Genomic DNA, 21,793 nt, shown 5'->3' with positions numbered 1-21,793 from the left:
GTTGAAATATCTGCCATGACAAAGCTCTATCAGCATAATCTGGGCTGGGTCAGATACATTTGAATGCAATACTCAGGAGTATAAACTACATGTTTTTATCATAAAGTATTGGATTACAACAAAATAAATGTAATCTAAATACTTATGGGTTACTTTAAATGTAAAGCTCTTATATATCACAACTCCTGCCGAAAAAGGGCCCTGCTTCAAACATTTGGGTTTCACAATTTCTTTTTTTCTTTAAACATATTTTCAATCCATTTAAATTGGTTTATAGGCATTGTTTCAGTGTTTATTTCATTAAAGTCAACGTTTCAGTTGTTTCAGTGTTGGACGACAGGCAAGTTTTTTTATGAAACAAGAAAAATCATGTGCTTCAGCAGCAGCAGGCTGTACAAAAATTGCAGGGGATTTTAAAGTAAATTACTGGCAGCAGAGTTTCAAATAAGTTACTGTATTTTTACTTTACAGTAGCGATGCTGTATTTTGTTTACAGTAATAAAATCAGTGCTGCATTTTGATATTACTGTATATTACTGTAATTGTGTATGTTGCTGTAATCTCAAAAACAATATTTTACTGTGATTATACAATACTGGTATTGTAAAATAACAATACATTACTGTAATGTATCATTTTACAGTAATGCATGCATTAAAACAGTATATTACTGCAGTTTTATCTTTGACCACTTTTAGATCCTTGTCTCATTTGCAATAGGCGCTACCCGAAATGATAAACAAAAACTCGGATACAATTTAAATAAAATATGTTTATTGATTTAATTTCAATATTAAGTTCAATATGAAAAACATGTGTAAAATAGAACAGTTCATAACAGATTAAAATACAACAGTTCATAACAGATATAAATATAACAGTTCATAACAGATATAAAAGAAACAAAACTGATCCTATCAGGAGGCGATATTTTTATTATTTTTATTTTAACATCTTGCAAAATAGTTAAACGAGGTGCTTTCGAAAAGAAGTATAACGCAGACCTGGTATGTGATCATGTCACATTTCCTGAACATTAAAGATTCTGATAGCAGCGCTCCTGAGCTAAAAGGGGTCCCCTGCAAGAGAGGTGGACAAAATGGAAAAGGCAGCATATAATTGAAAATGTTTGCTACTTCAAAACTGAAAAATTAAATACATGTATGAAGCACACATACACAAAATGTGGAATTAAAATACATGTTCAGCTTTACATGTCAAAAGTAAATCCTTACCTAACATGATGAGCCTTGGTGCGCTGGTAGGGTCAGGTCAGTTGAGCCTCAATTTCATCAACAAACGGCAATAATAGCAATGTTTATCTTACTAAATATCTGTTTAAGGTCACAGCGGTTCTTTCCTTATGCTCAGATATTTTCACCGCGAAATATTGTACAGTAACAACAAATATTACTGTAACATTACACTGTATTACAAATTCAAAGTAAATGACTGTGGGTAATACAGTCATTTACTGCCTACATTACAGAAATGTGTAACACAATGACCAGTGGTGTAAGTAGTACTCAGATATTTTACTTAAATAAAAGTAGAAATACTACAGTAAATAAATACTCTGTTCCAAGTAAAAGTCCTGCATTTAAAATCTAACTTAAGTAAACGCACAAAAGCATAGGCATCAAAATATACTTAAAGTACATAAAGTAGTGATTGTGCTTCATGTCTCCTTTTAGAATCATAATATGTATATTAAATTACTGGATAATTTGTTTTAATGCATTTATGTGGTATTTTTTTTACCTGTAATTATATGTCAGAGTTTATTTATATGTTATGTTAGCCAATAAGCTGAATCTGTAAACTAACTACTGACTAATTTGTCAAATAAATGAAGTGGAGTAAAAAGTACAAAATTGGCTTCTGAAATGTAGTGGAGTAAGTATAAAGTAGCATGAAATTAAAATAATCATGTAAAGTACTCCAAAATCTCAAAAAATACTCGAGTAAAAGACAAGTAGCTACCTCACTACATGACACCACTGACAATGACATCCTTGTCTCAGGGGTATCTGTTTTCTTTTCGTTTTGTGGGATAGAGACAAAAAGATGCTCATAAAATATACACTTTAAACTGGTAATCTAAAAATAAATCAATAAATGAAAAGGAAAAAAACAACAACTCATTTTCAGCTATCAGGCTATGTCACTTCCGGGATGTATCGGCGAGCAAAATGACAGCTGGTTTATTTTTAATAACAAGGAAAAATCTAAGTAGACATCAAAGGTATGTGGAACGAAGACCTTCTATTGTATCCGTTTTTGAGGCGTATTATTGACATACTGTCATAAGGTAGTTATTATTGGAGGTATTATATCGTTGCCATCTGTTATCCATCTCGGGCTCCATCGAGCTGCTGCTGGGGGTCAGACTGTACGATGTCTGCTACCGGGCTCAGAAGCAACAACAGCAGCAGTTTGTACTTGTTATTCATCAGTTATGTTGTTTCCTTTAGCCGGGGAAATGACGGGGAACCGGGTTGTAATTTTCCGTACAGGGTTAGCAACAAGCTTTTTAGTACAAATAAAAAGCCAAACTCCTTTAAAATATATGCACATTTATAATTGTCTTAATATTATTGACATATTTATAAAATAAATCCCCCACTATAAGACCTATTACAAAACAGCAACATGTATACATTAGTTCGGCGTTAGTTTTATAGAAAAAGTGTCACTTGAAACAATGAAATATCATCTTTTATAATCGATGTGCATGTTGTTGCCAGGACCACTTATTCCTAATTTGATTCAACTTGGTAAGGGGCTATAGCTAGGCAGGCACGTTTAAAAGTAAAAATGTGGTCTTAATAACTATTGCTTTGTCAAAACGGTAAATGCCGAATTGACAGCAATAGTATGTTGAATCGATGGTTGTCAGGTTTAAACTGATAAACTGTCAACTGATAAGCAAAGAATAATAACACAACGACATATTTCACAGCGGACTCCCTACAAAACAGACTCTGCCAAATTAAATTAACAAAACAGTCGATGTATAGATGCCTGCGCTTTATTGGCCGATGCATACTGTAACACCAGGGAGAATTTGATAAACATCCGCAATAGTTACATAGTAAATCGGCGTAAATCTAATAGATTTACGTAGCACATTGTGCAATAAAATGTCAACCTTTACAATCGGTTTGTCTGCTGATGCAGCTATCATGTTTCAACCAATAGATGTTACTCCGTAAGAGGATCTAGAGTAAACTTGACATTTTGTTAAATTTGTCATTGCTTTATTAACCGATTATATGCCGAATCAACGAGTTACTTGGGATTAATCGATTGCTACCATGTTTTACAAGATGTAATATGTAATCTGTACATATTACATATGTACAGATTTACTGATGAACAAATATACTTAACATTGATAGATTTATCAAGGCTGTTCGGTTTAGCGGATTTAACACGTAACAAAACAAGTCAGAACCAATGTAATTGTTTTTAAACTAATGTTGTTCTGTAAATGGCTTACTTACTGCATACTTATACATTATTACTCCTGACAGACAATTGTCCTTATTTTTGTTTAAACCTCTGGATGAAATTGCTGTCTGGTTTGTAGCCTACTGGGAAATAATTTTAGATAAATAAATAGATACTTTATTTATCCCTCATGGGGAAATTATTCATTAATATTATAGTCACAGCACCAGTGTTGTAAAGTATTACAGAAGTTAAACACATTTAATGGCTTTCACATCAGCATTATTTTCTACGTGCTTCCATCTTCTTTTGATTTGATTGATATTGGCAAATGAATAACAAGGTAGAAAGGGCAGTGATCTTTGACTTTGTTTGTTTTCCAGTGTCATGTGGTGAGCGGTCCTCTCTGTCCTGGTCTGCCTTGAGCAACTGACCAAAAAGGGACCAGCAATTCTTCTGCAGACATCTTCCAGACACAGCACTGGAGTAAGATGCTACTGAAAAGGCCCTTTTCAAAAATATAGTTAATGACATTCTGTTTCACTTGTAGTTATAAAATATATCTGTCAGTGTAAGGAGTTAAGCTACTCTTGTGTTTTTTAACAGGCCATCATTACAAACGCAACAAGACAGTGAGCTGTGATACTGGTCAAGTCAAAGGAAAGGTCTCTTCAGGTAAGACACTTTCTGTTATATATTTTAGAAATAGAAATAGATTAAACATATTTGACAGGACAGTGGTTCAAACACATCAGATGGATCTATGTTATATTAATATAACTTGAATTATCAGCTGAAGAGTAACAAACCGTCGGCCACCGTATATTCTTCATAGAAAGTGTTATCAAATAATCCTTAGTTAAGATAAGATAAGATGGACCTTTATTGAAACCTGTAGGGAAATTCAGTAGTTAAAGCAGCAACAGAGTAAGAGTGAAATACAGGACAGTACAGATAAGAGTTCACATAAGGACAATAAACTGTAACTGTTGAAACAAGATGTCGCAACAACAAGGTCAAATGTTGATCAGTTGAAGGAGCATATATGCCTAATTGCAGCCCTTATAAACCGTTGTGCTGTAATGTGTAATCTATTTAGCAGCAAATATGCCTGGGTTGGTTAAACAGGGCCCATGCATGAGTGGACAGCGGATCAATGTGGATTTGTATCTCCTTTCCACATCAGGTGAGCGGGGGCTGTTCAGCAGGACCAAGCCATGGAGCCTCCACAGGACGTGTTTGGCCGTACCTTTGTCGAGGTCATGAGTGAAAAGTACAGCCCAGAGAACTTTCCTGTCCGCAGAGGGCCCGGTATAGGAGTGGTGGTGGTGCCCATCACATGTCCTCAAGGCTCCCCTATGAAAGGTGAGCTGCACAGGCATATCACTTTTTCCTTATCCCACCACAGCTTCCTAAGAAGGGGCCAAGGCTTTATTTACTTAATATAATTGGCTGATTTAAATGCAGGGTTGGGAGGCTTACTTCAGGGTTACTATGGATGGATGGATGGATGGATATGGATGGATATGGATGGATATGGATGGAGATTATTTTGTCACAGCAGCATGTCGACAGTAGATCTTCAGGAATGACAACATTATTTAAAATAAATTGAATAGAATACAAATAAATCAAAGATAGAAATTAAAAATGAAAATGTAAAAACAATATATACTTCACATATTCTGAATAAAAAAATATCTCTATTCAGAGGAGTATCTAAACATTATAAAATACCATAATTTTCGGACTATAAACCGCGCCTTTTTTCCCATTCTTCGACCCTGCGGCTTATATAACGGTGCGGCTAATCTATGGATTTTTACAGCTAACGGCCACTAGGGGACCTCCTAAATCTATGGATTTTACAGGTTACAGTCCACCACCTTTAACTCTATGGGCTCTATGGCCGGTCCGCGCCCCCCACCTTTAAGCGGCGGGCTCCAGCAGGAAAAGCTGGAGGCCGGAAAAGAGTGAGACAGGTAGCGCGCAAAAGTAAAAGTGGAACCGAGAGTGGTACGAGAGACAGAACGAGAGCAAGACAGACAGACATTACGAGAGCGAGACAGTTTGTGCAAAGGAAGTTTTCATGCACAAACCCTCATTATGGAAAACAAACGTAGAAATGCATATGATGCAGCTTTTAGGTTAAAGGCAGTCAATATGGCAGTAAAAGAAGGAAATAGAGCTGCTGCACGTACCCTTGGCATCAATGAGTCAATGGTGAGACGTTGGAGACGCCAGCGGGAAGAACTGTCTCAATGCAAAAAGTCAAAAAAAAGCTTTCAGAGGTAATAAAAGCAGATGGCCCGAACTTGAAGACTTTGAAGATTGGGTGAACACACAGAGAGCAGACGGCCGAGGTGTTTCCACCGTGCAGATCCGACTGAAGGCCAAAACAGTCGCCACCGAAATGAAAATTGAAAATTTTAGAGGTGGACCATCCTGGTGTTTCAGATTTATGAGACGAAAGGGACTGTCCATCAGGGCGCGGACGACTGTGTGTCAGCAACTCCCTCCCTCTACCAGGAACAAATAACAAACTTCGGCGAATTCACACAAAGAAAGATAAAGGAATATTCCATCGGACCGGACCAGATCATAAATATGGATGAAGTGCCTTTGACGTTTGACCTGCCTCTCACTAGGACTGTTAACAAGAAAGGTGAATCGTCCATCACGTTGAGAACCACTGGCCACGAGAGAACGAATTTCACTTGTGTTCTTGGCTGCACAGCATCTGGATTAAAGCTTCCGCCAATGGTGATTTTTAAGCGGATTACAATGCCAAAAGAAAAGATCCCGAACGGCATCTCCTTTAAAGTCAACAAGAAAGGGTGGATGATGGAAAGCGTAATGAAGGAGTGGCTGAATGAGTGCTACGTCAAGCGCCCTGGAGGATTCTTTCGCCAAAAAAAAAGCTTTGCTCGTTTTGGACAGCATGAGGGCCCATATAACAGATTCTGTGAAAGCAGCCATCAAGAGCACAAACTCAATTCCAGCTGTGATTCCTGGGGGCACAACGAAGCATCTGCAGCCACTCGACATCAGTGTCAATCGTGCGTTCAAAGTGGCACTACGCGTTCAGTGGGAGGCGTGGATGACTAGCGGCGATAAATCATTCACCAAAACTGGTCGCATGCGAAAAGCAACTTTCGCTCAAGTTTGCGAGTGGATCCTGACAGCGTGGAGGAGTGTCAAAACATCCACGATCACCAACGGGTTCCGAAAGGCTGGACTGCTGCGTGATGAAGAGGAGGATGCCGCCACAGCTGAGGCCCTTCAGAGGCTGTTCGATTCCGACAGTGACGAAGAGGAGTTCGTTGGTTTTGAGAGCGACAACGAAGGAGAGAGGAGAGTGGCTGACGAAGCCACCCTGAGCCTGTTCGTTTTCCGACACTGAAGATGAGGACTTTGGTGGTTTTAGTACGCAAGAAGAAGACGAAGATGAGGATTAATGACTTGACTTTTCTGGTTACAGCCGTGTACTGCACCTTAGCCTAAAAGATGAAGACGAGGATTAATGACTTTTCTGGTAGGCTGATTACCGTATATTTTAAGCAGCCGTGTTACTGCAACTTTAGGCTTACGCGCTTACTGTCGTGTTACAGGCACTTTATTTTGCACTTTTAAAAAAACACATTTAATTTAGCCATTGATATTGCCTCGTCAAGCGCTGTAAGCTTTGTTTTTTGTTATGGTACTACTGTAGGCTATAATGTAGATCAGTGGTTTTCAACCTTTTTCATGCCAAGGACCCCTAAATTGATACACATTTGGCCGCGGACCCCCAATTGAAAATATTTTGTGCCAGGGACCCCCAGAAGCAAAGATATCAGTTAATTTTCGCTTTAAAAAATATAAATATTCAAAGATGTGCACACTTTTTCAAGGTTTTTCAAAAATAGCCAAAGCTAAGTGATTGTGACGCTATTAACTAATTTTGCTGGGGAACCCCTAGCACTCCCTCAAGGACCACTGGTTGAAAACCACTGCTGTAGATCACTGCCGGTATGTGCGCTGGGAGCGCACCGTTTAAGTTTGAAAGTTGAAAAGTGTGTGTGTCTGAAACGCTATGTGATACAGTACAGTTTACACAGCACAGTACATGTTCTGTAGCTACTATTGCACTAAATCAGTGCTTCTCAAAGTGTGGTCCGCGGACCACTGGTGGTCCGTGAGCGCCCCCTAGTGGTCCGTGAGTATATTGGTAACATTTCACATTTGAAATAAATAAATACATTTAAGTTTTCCGCACTCTCGCGGGAATATCTCCGCAATGGAACGAGCTTAAGTTTCACTTTATATTGCATGATAAAGCCCAGGGCAACACCTTCGTCACACATGTTGCCACTTGTTTGTACCATTTCCAGGCGATTTATAATCTGTTCTAGAAAAACGATGTGTTTTGGGATATTTGTGGAGTTAGGTGGTCCGCGAGTGGTTTTTTATTGGTTAAGTGGTCCTTGGTATGAAAAAGTTTGAGAAACACTGCACTAAATGGTAACACTTGAATACGTTATGCAAATATGCAACTTGTTTGTTGAAATGTTAATAAATGGGAGCTTCCTCAAACAGCCATCTCTTTCCCGACAATCCCCTCTGTGCACGAACCCTTACATATGGTAATTAAACATTAAAACACCTGCGGCTTATAGTCCAGTGCGGCTTATATATGTACACATCATTCAATTTAGCTGCTGCGGCTTATATTCAGGTGCGCCTTATAGTCCGAAAATTACGGTATACAGAATAGGAGAATCTAAACATTATAAAATATACGGAATAGGAGTATCTAAACATTATAAAATATACAGAAAAAAATATATTCTGTTACAATTACCAGTTACCTGTACAAATATTTAGTCAGTAGCCAAATCTGAGTATCCCAATATAAAAGTAATGCAACCTGATTACTTTCTGTTACTTTTAGATTACCTCAATATCAAATACAATGAAATCAAGAAAATACAAGATACTTCATGATCAAAAATGTTTCCTCTGCTCAGAGATTTTATTCATAGGAAAGCGTGCCTTTAGTTAAGAATATTCAGGCAGTAGCTTATACAGCAACAATGAAACACATGAGCACATACCACAGTTTAAAAAGCTGAAGTAAAATCTGAGCTCACAGAAAATGCTCTGTTTTAGTTTAATACATACAGGTCAGCGATGAACAAAAATGTTGAAATAATGTGAACTGGTGTGAACAGAGCAGCACTCCGCGATAATTTACAGCCGTTTAGGCACGTGTCATGTGAATGCAGCTTATGTCGTTGTTTGTTGAGGTCACAAACAGCCATCGGTATAACAGTGGTACAACAGTTTAAAACGTTGGAACTTTAACACTTCACGCGTTCCCATTGTGTTCAGTGAAAATTCTTTGTTGTAACATATCAAAGCTTCCTGTGACTCGTTACATTTAATCTCAAAGCCACTTTGATCATAACAAAATAAATATCCTTGTTCCTGTGAGAACTTTCCCCTCTGTCGGACCAACCCTTACTTTTTATTTTCTTCCGTCCTCCCCCACCTCCCCTCCAGACCGTCTGAACCTGCCCAGCATTCTGGTGCTGACCGGCTGTGGGATCAACAGGGCCGGAGACCAGGCTGAGATCGCTGCTTTCTGCGCACATGTCATAGAGCTGGACCTGTCTCACAACAAGCTGCAGGACTGGCAAGAGGTGCCGTCTCTGAGTTTATTACAGTAGTTCATTTCCATTCCAAGATAATGTAAAACGCAACATTTATAGAATACAACACATTAGAATAGAGTAGAACAGAATATAATTCCTTCATTGTCATTGTTTTAAAGAGTTACAAGAGTTACAACAATGGAAGACTTAGGACTTAACCAAGGAATATTCCTCTCTGTCATAAAATGCATTTCCATCCATTTCTTTAAAAATAATCTGAGTGGAAATGCCTAAAGTTTGTGTAAAAAAGTATAGCGAAAATCTTCATTCTCCTGTCCGAGATGATAAAGTATATTTCAGTGTATTGATAAAACTAAATGTGACAATGAAAATGGATTGAGAGAATAGATGATAATGATTTAAAAAATATTAGTTTCACTATCTAATGTAACCTTACTAACGCTCATATTAGCGATACATGTGTATGGATAGCTGTCTATAGAAGCCTATTGTAGTCCAAAAATAACAATTAAAAACACATAATGATGCTCACCGTTGACACATTCTAATGTCCAGTAAAAATATGTTGCTGTCCAAAAAGTAAAATCAATGTTGTAGTTTTCTGTTTACATTTCTACTTTCTAAAGTGAAAACACATCATCGCTCGTTTCTCAGATCAGTAAAATCGTGTCTAACATCCCCAACCTGGAGTTCCTGAACCTGAGCTCGAACCCCCTGGGAGGAGTGACCCTGGAGCCGCGATGGGCTGAATGCTTCTCCCGGGTCAGACGCCTCGTCTTCAACAACACCCAGGTGTCCTGGGACACCCTGCTGCTGCTCACCAGGGAGACAACTGAGTAAGGAGATCACTGCTTTTACGTTCCTCCACGAACTGGCTAACAGTGCATATAAGATGAGAGAAAACTAGTAATTGAGTGCTGCAGGGATGCCGTATATTTGTAAGCTTTGCACTGACTGCCTAGACAATCATATTTTCAAATTGTTCATAATACAAGATTTAAATTTGACAGGGGAACATGCTTTTTTGGGGTTTCTCTTTCCTTTAGTGTGTTTACATAGGTTTAGTGCATGTAAATGGTCTGCAAAGGCTAAAATCCCTGTGTTCCCTTCAGAGGGAGTTTCTGAAAATAAGCAACATATGTCAACAAAATAAGCAAAATATTTTGCGTAATGGACAAACTTAATTCTATGTGACCACCTTTTCCCACACCCTGTTCACTTCTGCAGGCTGGAGGAGTTGTTCCTGTGCCTTAATGAGTACAGTAGTGTGAGTGCCTCCAGTATGGCCTGCCCCAGCCTGCGCCTCCTTCACATCACCGACAACAGCCTCAAGGACTGGGCCGAGGTCCGCAAGTTTGGCTCCATGTTCCCCAGTCTGGACACGCTCATAATGGCAAACAACAACTTGGCCTCCATTGAAGACAGCACGGATATCCTGCTGAGGCTCTTCCCCAAACTACGCAGCATCAACCTGAACAACTCAGGTCAGTTACGAGAGTTGATTTGTATGTGTGTTTTGGTTTGGGACATGTTAAACAATGTAAACATTTTAATGTCCCTTATTGGCTTCTGTGGAGGTGAGGTTTTGCGGGCATCTAACAACTGGAAGGTTCTGGGTTATGTGGTTGTGTGAATGTGTGTGAATGTTAGCTTCCATGAGCAGGTGCAGTGGTAGAAAAAGTATTGAGATTCTTTACTTGAGTAAAAATACTGATAGGCCTACCACACTGTAAAAATACTCAAGTAAAAGTACTGCATCAAGAATGATACTTAATAAAAAGTATTTACTGTAAGTACGTAAGAAATATACTTAGCATCAGGAGTAAAAGTACTCAGTAAATCTTAACCTTTAAGAAGCTGGAACTATGAAATACTTTTAGCAAAATTGCCCACTTTTAAGTTACTTTGAGTTACTTAAATACAATTTTGGAATGGTTTAATCTATACCAAATAATCATATTTTAAATGTTTTTTCTTTATAGTTTAGAATGTAAGTAACTAGTGAATACATCTGAAACATTAATGCAGTGGGGTAAAAAGTACAACATTTGCTTCATAAAATGTAGTAGAGTAGAAGTATAAAGTAGTTGAAAATGAAAATAAAAGGAAAATACTTGGGTTCTAGTACCTCAAATGTGTACTTAAGTACAGCAATTGAGTAAATGTACTTAGTAACATTCCACGACTGAGCAGGCGGCCCTTTGCATGGCATCCCCTGCCTCTGAATGAATGGGTTTGAATCAAGACCCCACTAATAATTTCCATTGCAGGGCCTCGCTCGGCTTAGTACGGTATAGTTAGGCCTTGTTAGGCCAGGCTCACTTTATGCTGCGTTCCCATTACAGTTTAGTAGCTGGGGCAGTAATGCAGCGTCCACACAGCGGCGTGCATTGAAGCTTGCCGGCAGGCGTGTCTGAAGCTCGACCAACAACCAATCACATGAATCTCCCGCCCCGGACACACAAGCACGCGGTTTGATTGGCTAGAGCTTGTACTGGCATATGATTCGATTGGCTGATGCTTCCGTCGAAGCTTCAAAAGTTGAACATTGCTCAACTTTTTGAAGCGAGCAACACGAGCAAAGCGAAGCGACGCTCCCACAATGCAGTTCGGCGAAGTGTGACGTCACCCCATTCAAAGTGAATGGGCAGAAGCGTTGAACTTCAACGCCGTGTGGACGGGCCGTAACTATAGTAACGCAGTGTAGGCAGAGCCGTGACGTCATCTTCAATGCGAACCACAGAAAAACAACATCAGCCGTTAGCTGTTAGCACTCAGAGCTCGCAGCTCCTCATATCTGTTCAGAAACTAGACAAAAGTTAAACAAGTACAAACCACAGACTGTCTGTGTCATGGCGAATACAGGCGCTGGTTTATTTATGTCTGTCTCTAGGCCGTTGTTGTGAGTGTGGACGGTTGGAGCATATACTGCCGATCTCCATTCAGAAAACACGCATTTTAAAAGGTTTTCGCCTGCCGTCTTGTCTGCTGACTTGTCAAAGCATTCATTCATGGTTTTTACTAACCGGTATCAGTATGTTGTTACTTTTTACCATTAAATCACGGTCAAATATGTTCATTTTGTTGTAGTTGTAGCCCCCTTGCCAGCGATTCTCTCTCTCTAGTTTAGCATACTCAGCCCGACTCAGCCTGGTTGTTGGCCCGCTAAGAACCTCGATTTTATGGGGCCAAAAAAAACGGTGAAATAGTACCCGATAGCCGGTACTATTCCTAGTGGAAACGCAACCAAAAACGTTTTTGGTTAAAGCCAAACCGCCAAACTGCTTAAACCGCGCTGTAGTGGAAATGCGCCATAAGTGTGCCGTGTCGATGCACATTTTCGTCGTGGCCAAACAGCGGTACTACACCTTATGGTTTGAATGGGTGAATGACTTGTATATGTAAAACACTTTGAGGAGTATTAAAGACTGGATTTAGCGCCATATAAATGCAGTCCTTTAAACATTTATAGTTTCATTCTGGTAGTAAAACACTGATATGCTGCAGATTTTCAGCTCAGTACAGAAGGGCAGAGTCAGCATCGGTACGCAAAGACTTTATGGCTGACAAAATAGCAAAGGCAAACATGTCATTGTATCTTAAAAGCTTTGTTTTATCTGTAGAGTATTGGAACAGATCCCCCTCCACATCACTTTTTCAGGAATTGTTTCTATTTTGGGGAGTATTGCTGGTCGATCTATTTTTGGAGTTCTGTTGAGAGTTGAACATTAGTCTTGTTGTTTCAGATTATGTCTTGAAGATCTATCTTAAATCAAAAACAAACTATGCTGACAGGCTGTAGCTTTATTGTACTTGTTATTCAAATGAGACACCAGGTTTAACATACTGCACAGAGAAATGTTAGCACATGGGTTGGACAGAGTTAAATTAACCTTATATATGATAATATAAACAATTTCAATTATCATAATTTTTTTATTCCTGTCTTTTTTATTTTTGCTATTGGATTAAAGGCATATGTTTTGGCCTTTTTCTTTGTTTTTTTCTTTTACTTTATGTAACAAATGCATCACGAGAATCATCTGTGGACAAACAAGTAAATGTATAAATGTTTTGTTTTTTAAAAAAGGGTTATCTGCGAGAGACACAGCACACTTCATTATAATACGTGTGAACTGTTGCTATTTATTTATCCTGATAACTGTTTGAAAAGTGACTTTTCGATGTGTGTTTTCAGGACTTAACCGATGGGAGGACATTGAGAAGCTCAACTTCTTCCCCAGGCTGGAGGAGGTGCGGCTGCAGGGCATTCCCTTACTGCAGACCTACACCAACACAGAGCAGCGCAGCCTCATGGTAGCACAGTGAGTCTCCACAATGGAAATCCCTTTGTCCATAAACTGCTTGTTTGTTTGTGTTTAAAAGGATGACATACAGTATAACATTTCCAAAGTAATCTGACTTAAGTCAACGTCAATTTCCGATTCACACATTGTCAATAATATTGTGTGCTTCCTCATAGGCTTCCTTCAATATCACTGCTTAATGGCAGTGTTGTGACTGACAGTGAGAGAGAAGACGCAGAGAGATTCTTCATCCGATACCACCTAGACTACCCTGAGGAGCAGCTGCCTTACAGGTACGCTGCACTTATTCTCTGTACTCCAACTACAAGAGTGTGAGTGTTAGTGTCGTGCATTATAGGTACGAGTGTACTCTTAATACTGACACCACAACCTGCTCTGTTCCTCCTCAGATACCATTCCCTAGTAACCAAGTATGGGAAGCTAGAACCTCTCGCTGAGATCGACCTTCGACCTCGCTGCCGTGCCGAGGTGGAAGTTCACTGTGAGGAAAAAGTGGAACAGGTGTGTTAAACAGGCTGTAATATTATGTTGTATAATGTAGAATGTCTAAAGAGGCAAGGCTTCGAGTGATATATTGTAACCCATTAATCGTGATCCTGGCATCAACAACATATTATTTCACACTGGGCAAAGCAAATGAAGCGGAGAAATACAAATATCCAGACTTTGGTTAATTGTACTTATTCTAAATTAAATTAGTGTCACAATTGCATAACATTTTTGTCTTTGTGTCAGCTGAGCATCCGTTTGGACCAGACAGTAGCTGAGCTGAAGAAGCAGCTGACAACAGTGGTCCAGCTGTCCACCAGCAGCATGAGGATCTACTACATCGACAAGTGCAGCGCCTTCGGTCCGGAGGAAATGAAGTACAAAACCCGGGCTCTGCACTCCTACAGCATTCAGGACGGTGATGAGATACTGGTGGTGCCGAAGACCAAGTTAAAAGCTGGTGTCCAACTGCCGAAATAGGGTGATGATTGATTAATTTGAGTATGCGTTAACTGGAATCACGAAATAAATGGAAAGCGCATATGGAACAGCATCAGCGGCCACTCGTTAGGAACACCATCATGGAGACTGCAGTGGGCTGCTCGGAGGCTCTGGCTGGAATTACAGCCCTTTACGTATTTATTTATTTTCAGCTTAATTTGAGGGCACCCACTGGAGTGTGTAGACAACGCTACCAGCTTAAGCAGAGAGGAGGGCGCTTCTTTATCGGCAAAGCTTGCTGCAGCTCCATTACTGTACCAAACAAATTCCTAGTCAAGTATCCAAAGCCACCACCTTTCCCACCTTTTGCAAACACTACCATTATTAGCAGTGAGGCAGAGTTTTTTTATTTGGGCATCATTTCAAGAAATGTGCAGTTGTTGAAGGAAAATCCTGCTTGTTAAATGGAATATGAAACTGTCTTTTATTTGGGTCCATTTTGTTTTTGGTGGTGTTTTTTTCAGTATTTTTATTAATAGTTGCAAAAGTTAGAAGATGCTACATCACATTATTGATTGTTGGACAAAATGCCAACAGAATCAAAAGCATTTAACTATTTCTAGATTTGTTATGACGATCGATAGTTGTTTGTCGTAGAATATACCAACTGTACATCCTCCAGGAATCCCCAATGACTTGGGACATATGAAAATACTATGCTTTAAAAGTTATAAGAAAATACACAAATTTAAAATTGTGATTAACTACATAAGTGTAATAACTGGACACAAGATCTTCCTGTCCATTCCGAGTTTGTGTACCCTCCTGGCTTCAAGTTTCAACATCATAGTTTTGTAATTTTACTTTGCATCAGGATTGGCTTGCAAACTTATCGTTATGCCTGTACATACAAACCATGTGCTAAAGTGAGATTTAAGAAGAGCAGAAAAAAAACCTTCCGGTTAAAAGTGGATAATAAAGCAACAATAGGTCAATCTGGAGGGAAACTTTAAAATAAAAATTTGTAAGGCAGGCCAAGGAGAATATTGGTAGTACAAAAAGGAAAATAACACCACTTAATGACTTCAGGAGTGAAATTGAATATATTGTGTAAAGACAGTAAGCAGTATTTTTCTGGACTAGCTTAAGATCATGTACCCTGGGGAGTGCTTTTGGGATATGGTTTACCAGGGTTGTTGCCTTCGAGCATTATAAGTAGAGCTGTGTCCCAACTAATGGCAGGAAGTCACGCATGTTTTCAGTGGTTTGTTTAGTCACGGTTCTCCCTTGTCACTATTGTTTTGTGAGTTTTATGGATTTGAGGACCTCAGAATTCCTTCTCTGTTATTTGCAGAAGATGTAGTTGTGTTGTGTATGATGTTTTGTTGGCATGATCAGACTGCAGCCTTCAGCACAGCCTCGGGCAGTTTGTATTTGGGTTGAGAGCCAAAGGCCATAGTCAGACAAATCTATATTTCTCCCACTGTGTAGGGTGTGAGTTACTGCTTTAAGAGCAAGAGTACCTTCCTGTCATCAAGTTATTTTTCCTTAGGAAGGTTGCTAACTAATTTTAATGACCTGGAAGTATTTACCTCGAAGCCTTGATAAGAGCTGGTTGAGTTATCTAAATGCTAAGGGAAGGTCCTTTGTTGCTTCTGCTCTTAATCCCTTTAGCATAGGGTACATTGGACCGACCTTTACCAAAGAAAAATAGAATATACCGTTCCACACTTTTATAAGACATGAGATAAACAGGGCAACCGTGACCGGTTGCTTGCCAAATAGTGAGCCCACATTTCTCTGCACTGCTAAGCCTTATATTGGCTACTTAGCTTACTTAATCTTCTTCATCAGCCAGCATCCTTGGTATCTGTTGTTCACAGAGTTGATTCCCCCCCCCCCCCTTCCATCTTGATGTTTCTTGGCATCTCTTATGACCATTTATGAATGAGTTACTAACATTTATAACTGCCAAAAGTGAGCCTATTGTAATAATGAACTCCAGCTCAACCAACTATATTGTAGTAATCATCTTGAAATATGACATTAATAATTGTAATATACACACATCTTATTGTGAGGTTAATTTCACACACATAGGCCGCTCTTCAACACTACTTTGACGTTAGCTTGTCTACATAATCGATCAAAGCAAATTTAAATTAACCTTATCAATGCATAAAGTTACCTACCTAATAAAATATCTCTCTAAGTTACAAGGATGACCTTATTTTACCAACCTCAAACAGAAGCCGTTTGTTCTACAGTATTATCCCACTTAATGCTTAACACTTCTCTATTACGTTTTAACTTGGAGGCTACGATTAGCATCGTTAGCACAGATGTAACAGATCTAACCCAAGCCTTAACATTCATTAACGTTAGCTGACTAAAAACATAAGCAACAGATAAATAAAATACTTGAATTTCACTTACCGTAAAACTGCATTCATGCACCGTCTGTTTTAAATGTGGAGCGAATCACAATAGTACAATATAAACATGAAGAATAGTCCACAAGGCACCAGCACAACAAACACGGCCGAGTTCAAGTTATGTTCCCGGATGAGCTGAGCAGGCAGAGCCCCTGTAGCTTCACGGAGCTGCTAGCAGAGCAGGAAGCTAACAGCAGCAGTCACTGGACCGACCTGTCACTCAATGTGACCACGCCCTAATGTATGCATAACTTTGAGGCTTAATATAACTTAAACTAATTATAGTTTACAACCTAATTAATAACCTAATTATAAACCCTTTATGAATCCTTGACGGCACGTCCACACAGCGGCGTGCGTTGAAGCTTCCAACGCTTCTGCCCATTCACTTTGAATGGGGTGACGTCACTTTTAGCCGAACTGCATTTTGGGAAGCGACGTGGAGCGTTGCTGGCTTCAAAAGTTGAGCAATGTTCAACTTTTGACGCCTCGACGGAGGCGTCAGCCAATGAAATCCTGTTTATGCAAATCTGCCAGTACAAGCGCTAGCCAATCAAACCGTGTGTATGCTGGGAGAGACTACGCAGGTCATTTCCTCATATTAAAAAAAATGGAGGGAAAATTCATTATAGCGGTAGTGAATCACCCGGTGCTGTATGATCAGTCTCTGTTCATCTACCGGGATACAAACCGGAGGAGCGAGGCATGGAGGGAGGAGGCAGAGACAGTGGATGAAACTGGTAGGTTTTCGCCTGTTTGGGGATTTTATATCCAGTTTACTTCGTTTTAACATTGCGATTGCTTTGTATGTCGGGGGCGGGAGATTCATGTGATTGGTTGTTGGTCGCGTTGCTCGCAAAAAATCTCCAAGCTTCAGATACGCCCACCGCCAAGCGTCAACGCACGCCGCTGTGTGGACGCGCCGTTATATGGCTAGTCTTATTGTAAAGTGGTACCGAACAATGTAGCTGATACTACTGACAACACTCATCTAACTGGCCGATAACATCTGAATCAGGTTGAGAGATTCAAAAGCTCATACATTTAACGGAAGCTCAGATTAGAGCCGTTGAAGCTTTGCGTTGAAAGGACCCAGTTGAGGTGGTTCGGTTTTCTGATAAGTATGCCTCCTGGGATAGAGACATTCTCTGGATTGCCCAAAGATTCATAGGGAGGGTCAAGAAGACTTTGATGGGAAGAGGGACCTCTGGATTAGCTTTCTTAGCCGTAAGGGATTAATGGCAGTAAATGGATGAATGGATATTTGCTTTATCACTGACCAAGATCTGTGTTTATCGCAAATCCAAATCTGTATCAACAGAGGTGTACACTCACACATGCCCACACAGGTTATCTTTTGTGTAATGTCATGTGATGCCCCTATAGGTTTCATTGTTGCTCTGCCACTACAGTAAACTCACTAGATGAGTTTTGTTTATTTTAAGGAATGAATTGACGCAGAAAAAAACAAATAGAGTGGTGCAGTGATGACGTATTTTTGTAGACCCTACCCAGAAGTTTGTGTCGCAAGGGTTCTATCAACAAAAAGCAATGGGATTTTTCAATTGGACTTCTGAAAACAGTAGAAAAAAAGATCTTTGGCCAAAAACATTTAAGATACACATTTTGTTTAGCAAAACATATTAACTCCACATAATCACACCACTTTTAAAAATGTTAAGCAATCACCAGAAGTTAGGCTATAAACGAACTACATCACAGTCGCATGGATACGCACCACCACCGCAACTGCTGGTCTATAGTACATAAGAGTTTTGGACATTCACAAGTGAGGTATTACTGATGTATTTTATGTGGTAGAACAAAATGTGAAAATGTCTTCAGTTTGGGTACACCACAGACCTTACTTCAGGTTTCTCTCCCAAAACACCTGCACCACTCTATTAGGGTACCCAAAAGACAATCTTCCAAGCACATTCTGCACTGGAGAAGTATAAAGGCATAACTTCTCTATCCATAACATCATGCAAGTACAGATATGATTGTATTTATTCATCCATCTGTCCCTCCATTAGCTATAAGTCCTTATCCAGATCATGAGACGTTATTTGAGCACATTCTAGGGAGTAAGATGAGGATGAGACTTTGACATTACTTTGTACTGTATGTTCATGGTTATGGCAACATCTCTGATTTACATAGCTAGCTTTATGAATGTAATATATTTTGCTTTTATCTATTTTTATGTTCTTATTTAGGCTTTTAAGATGAAATCAATCCTTATTTAAAGCTCAATTTTCTTATGTAAATCATATGATTTCCTTTTACTTTACATTTAGATACTTTCACAAGATCTAGTGTTATGCATCTTAAAAATGCTTAATCAATGCACTTTCTTTTCAGTGTATTTCAAATGTCCTAGAATAGAATGTATTAATTGTCCTCACTGATGTGCATGCATATGCACCTTTAAACTGCACACTTCAGTGAAAGACGTATATTTGTGCCTCAATATCATTGTGTCATCTGCTTCACATTTCACTCCATCCTACACAGAATCTCTTTCACCAAAGCTCATTGGGTATTATTATCATAATGTGGAATGTATACAGTACATGTATGTATTGATTTGATCAAACAACATGCACCTAGTGTAAGAGGAGCATTGACGTGTGATGTTTGGTGCTATTGATTTTTCCTATAGCAAGCAGCTTAACAGAGAAAGGAATTCCTGTCAGTGCACAGTGTTATGACTACTTAGTTTAATGTCAAGCCACTTATTTAAATATTGTTTTTGTACTGTCAGTTCATCCACTGTTTATGTTTAGGTAAGTGTTACATGGTGTATTTACCTTGGTTTTACCCTCAACATGTTATCAATATACCCAATATGTATAACTATTCTGACTGTTGTAATTTGTTTAATTTATGAAGAATTCTGCTATACTTGAATATTAGAAGGTGTGATTATAGACTTAAGGATACGGTGTAGTGGTGTAGCAATGACTTACAGCAGGTTATATGAAAAGAATAACAGCACTGAGACCTGTTTTCCCGTTCTAGTGCTGAATAAATAGCATAGCTTGAATCACAGCCATAGTATCCAGCACAGAGAGAGGCAACAGTGCGGTGCTGGCACCAACACCAAATCTGAATTAAGTAATAGTGTATGTGCTTATCTGTGTGAAATGTGTTGAAATGAGAACATGTATTATGTAATAATTTGCAGAGTGGGGGAATTATTTTGGTATGCATGTTTTTTAATGTACTTCTGTTATCAGTCCCACAGAATCATACTGTAAGGCTTTCTTTGACTGTCTTTTATTTGTCACTTAAAAATGTTATAAGAAGACATTCAAACCGAGATTATAATTCCACCATCAGTAACCTCAATAGCTGAAAGCAGTACAAACACTTTGCATGTTATGGTTGTAGTTTTAATTTAAAAATGACTCAATTTTTGTTTATCTCTGTTTGCAATCACTAGAAATATGACTTGCTTTCATGGCTTTAAAACACATTACAGAGATTGATATGACCTTTAAATTAACAATATCATTTCACACTTTGGGTTAAAGGCTAGCACGCTTACTTGCTGTGTAAGAAGATTGGTGCTACTCTCGCACGCTAAACATGAAGCTACAGCTAGTGGACGGTTAGCTTAGCCTAGCATAAAGACTGGAAATTGGCGGGAACAGCTCACCTGGCTGCTTTATGTACATACGCATTAAGTGTACATGCGTAAGAGTGTGGTATCAATCTTCTCATCCTACCCCCTGCCAAACATTAAATAGGAATATTTCCAAAAGCGTTTAAACTGTTTCATCAAAGGAGTCATCAATTGGGTGAAAAGGCAATCTTAAAAAATTATATGAATTCATCAATTGAAATACTTCCTGAGGAGCAATTGAGGGGGTGATTTGGCTTGTATTCCAACACCCTCTCCTCTGCTCAAGGTTGTTCATTTTTTAAGAAGAAATCCAACCAAAATGAAGCATGCATTGATGAGCTCTATTTGTTAAGATAAATGATCACACATAATGCTAAACATCTGGAAGCTTCAGCACAGCACATCCTGTCTAAATGGAGAACTGCGGAAATAAATAAGCCCTTGATATTAGGGATGTATCAGTAAATGCACTGTTTGAGTCATCGTCTGCCTCGTAAAGAACTGCACCAGAGCTCATGTGAATCTCAGAAGCCTTTATTTGTCTTTATTTACAGTGTTATAGATTTTGGTTGGGCTAAATTGTGACCAGGTTTTATCCCCGCTCAGCCTTATATACCAGTATTAAGCTAATCACTCACTCTGTAACACACAACTGTTCACAATCTGTGGCAATTAAAGCATTCTTTTTTCGGTAGGAACCTATATCAAGGATTATATAACAGAATGAGTCATCTTTAAATATTAGCTTTATGTAAAGAAAGTTGAATGGTAATAAAAGACAGTCTCCCTCCTCAGTGTGTGATACTTTGTTTATTTTACAGCAGCAGCCTTGGATCTATGTCAGGTTTCCGGATGCGTTTTACAGATGGTTATACTGCAGTAGGATTTCATGACTCATTCAATTTGATGCAGACACTAGCACACTCCAGCATGAATGACTACTTGAGTACTGGAAATTGGAATACTTAAAAAAAGCAATGAGACATGGTTTAGGGGATCTCGTTTAATGTATGTAATTAAAACAACACAGTTACAAAACTGCAGTGCATTGATGCATAATACAACTAAGTGAATTAACAAAATGATATTAAATGTTTAATTTATTTATTTGTATTGACGTCTTTCAAAAATGGGTTTGTGTGTAAGATCTTTTTAGCATTCAAGCATATTTAAAATACATATTAAATATTTATATATATTATGATTATTAAGATTAAGATTTATTTGTATTTAGCCTTCTTACTACTTGTACAAATTAATAGCAATACTTTCCCAATGGTCATAAAGCATTCTACAGATCATCAATATTCAAGTATTTGGTTACAGCTCCAGTTGCATTCAAAATCTGAAAATTCTTAT

The 21,793-nt window shown here is 38.8% G+C and overlaps 1 protein-coding gene across 3 annotated transcripts; it reads left to right on the top strand.

The window, feature by feature from the left end:
• Positions 1 to 2,145: 2,145 nt before the first annotated feature.
• On the top strand, positions 2,146 to 14,475 carry LOC117562179 (tubulin-specific chaperone cofactor E-like protein). 3 transcript variants are annotated; one of them, XM_034240013.1, is made up of 11 exons: positions 2,146 to 2,245; positions 3,837 to 3,939; positions 4,060 to 4,128; positions 4,640 to 4,818; positions 8,998 to 9,137; positions 9,765 to 9,946; positions 10,338 to 10,594; positions 13,309 to 13,435; positions 13,594 to 13,710; positions 13,828 to 13,939; positions 14,174 to 14,475. In XM_034240013.1, exons 4-11 carry the CDS (start codon positions 4,671 to 4,673, stop codon positions 14,405 to 14,407), a joined length of 1,317 nt encoding a protein of 438 aa, XP_034095904.1. In that variant the 5' UTR covers positions 2,146 to 2,245; positions 3,837 to 3,939; positions 4,060 to 4,128; positions 4,640 to 4,670; the 3' UTR covers positions 14,408 to 14,475. The 3 variants fall into 3 exon arrangements, with proteins under 3 accessions (XP_034095904.1, XP_034095905.1, XP_034095906.1); XM_034240014.1 differs by having other exon boundaries at positions 2,234 to 2,311; XM_034240015.1 differs by lacking the exon at positions 2,146 to 2,245 and adding an exon at positions 2,416 to 2,434.
• The last annotated feature ends 7,318 nt before the right edge of the window (positions 14,476 to 21,793 follow it).

This window comes from Gymnodraco acuticeps, unplaced genomic scaffold, assembly GCF_902827175.1.
Source record: "Gymnodraco acuticeps unplaced genomic scaffold, fGymAcu1.1, whole genome shotgun sequence".
Classification (NCBI taxonomy): domain Eukaryota; kingdom Metazoa; phylum Chordata; class Actinopteri; order Perciformes; family Bathydraconidae; genus Gymnodraco; species Gymnodraco acuticeps.
Note: the sequence above shows the minus strand (reverse complement) of the source record. Positions and strands in the feature narration are given on the sequence as shown.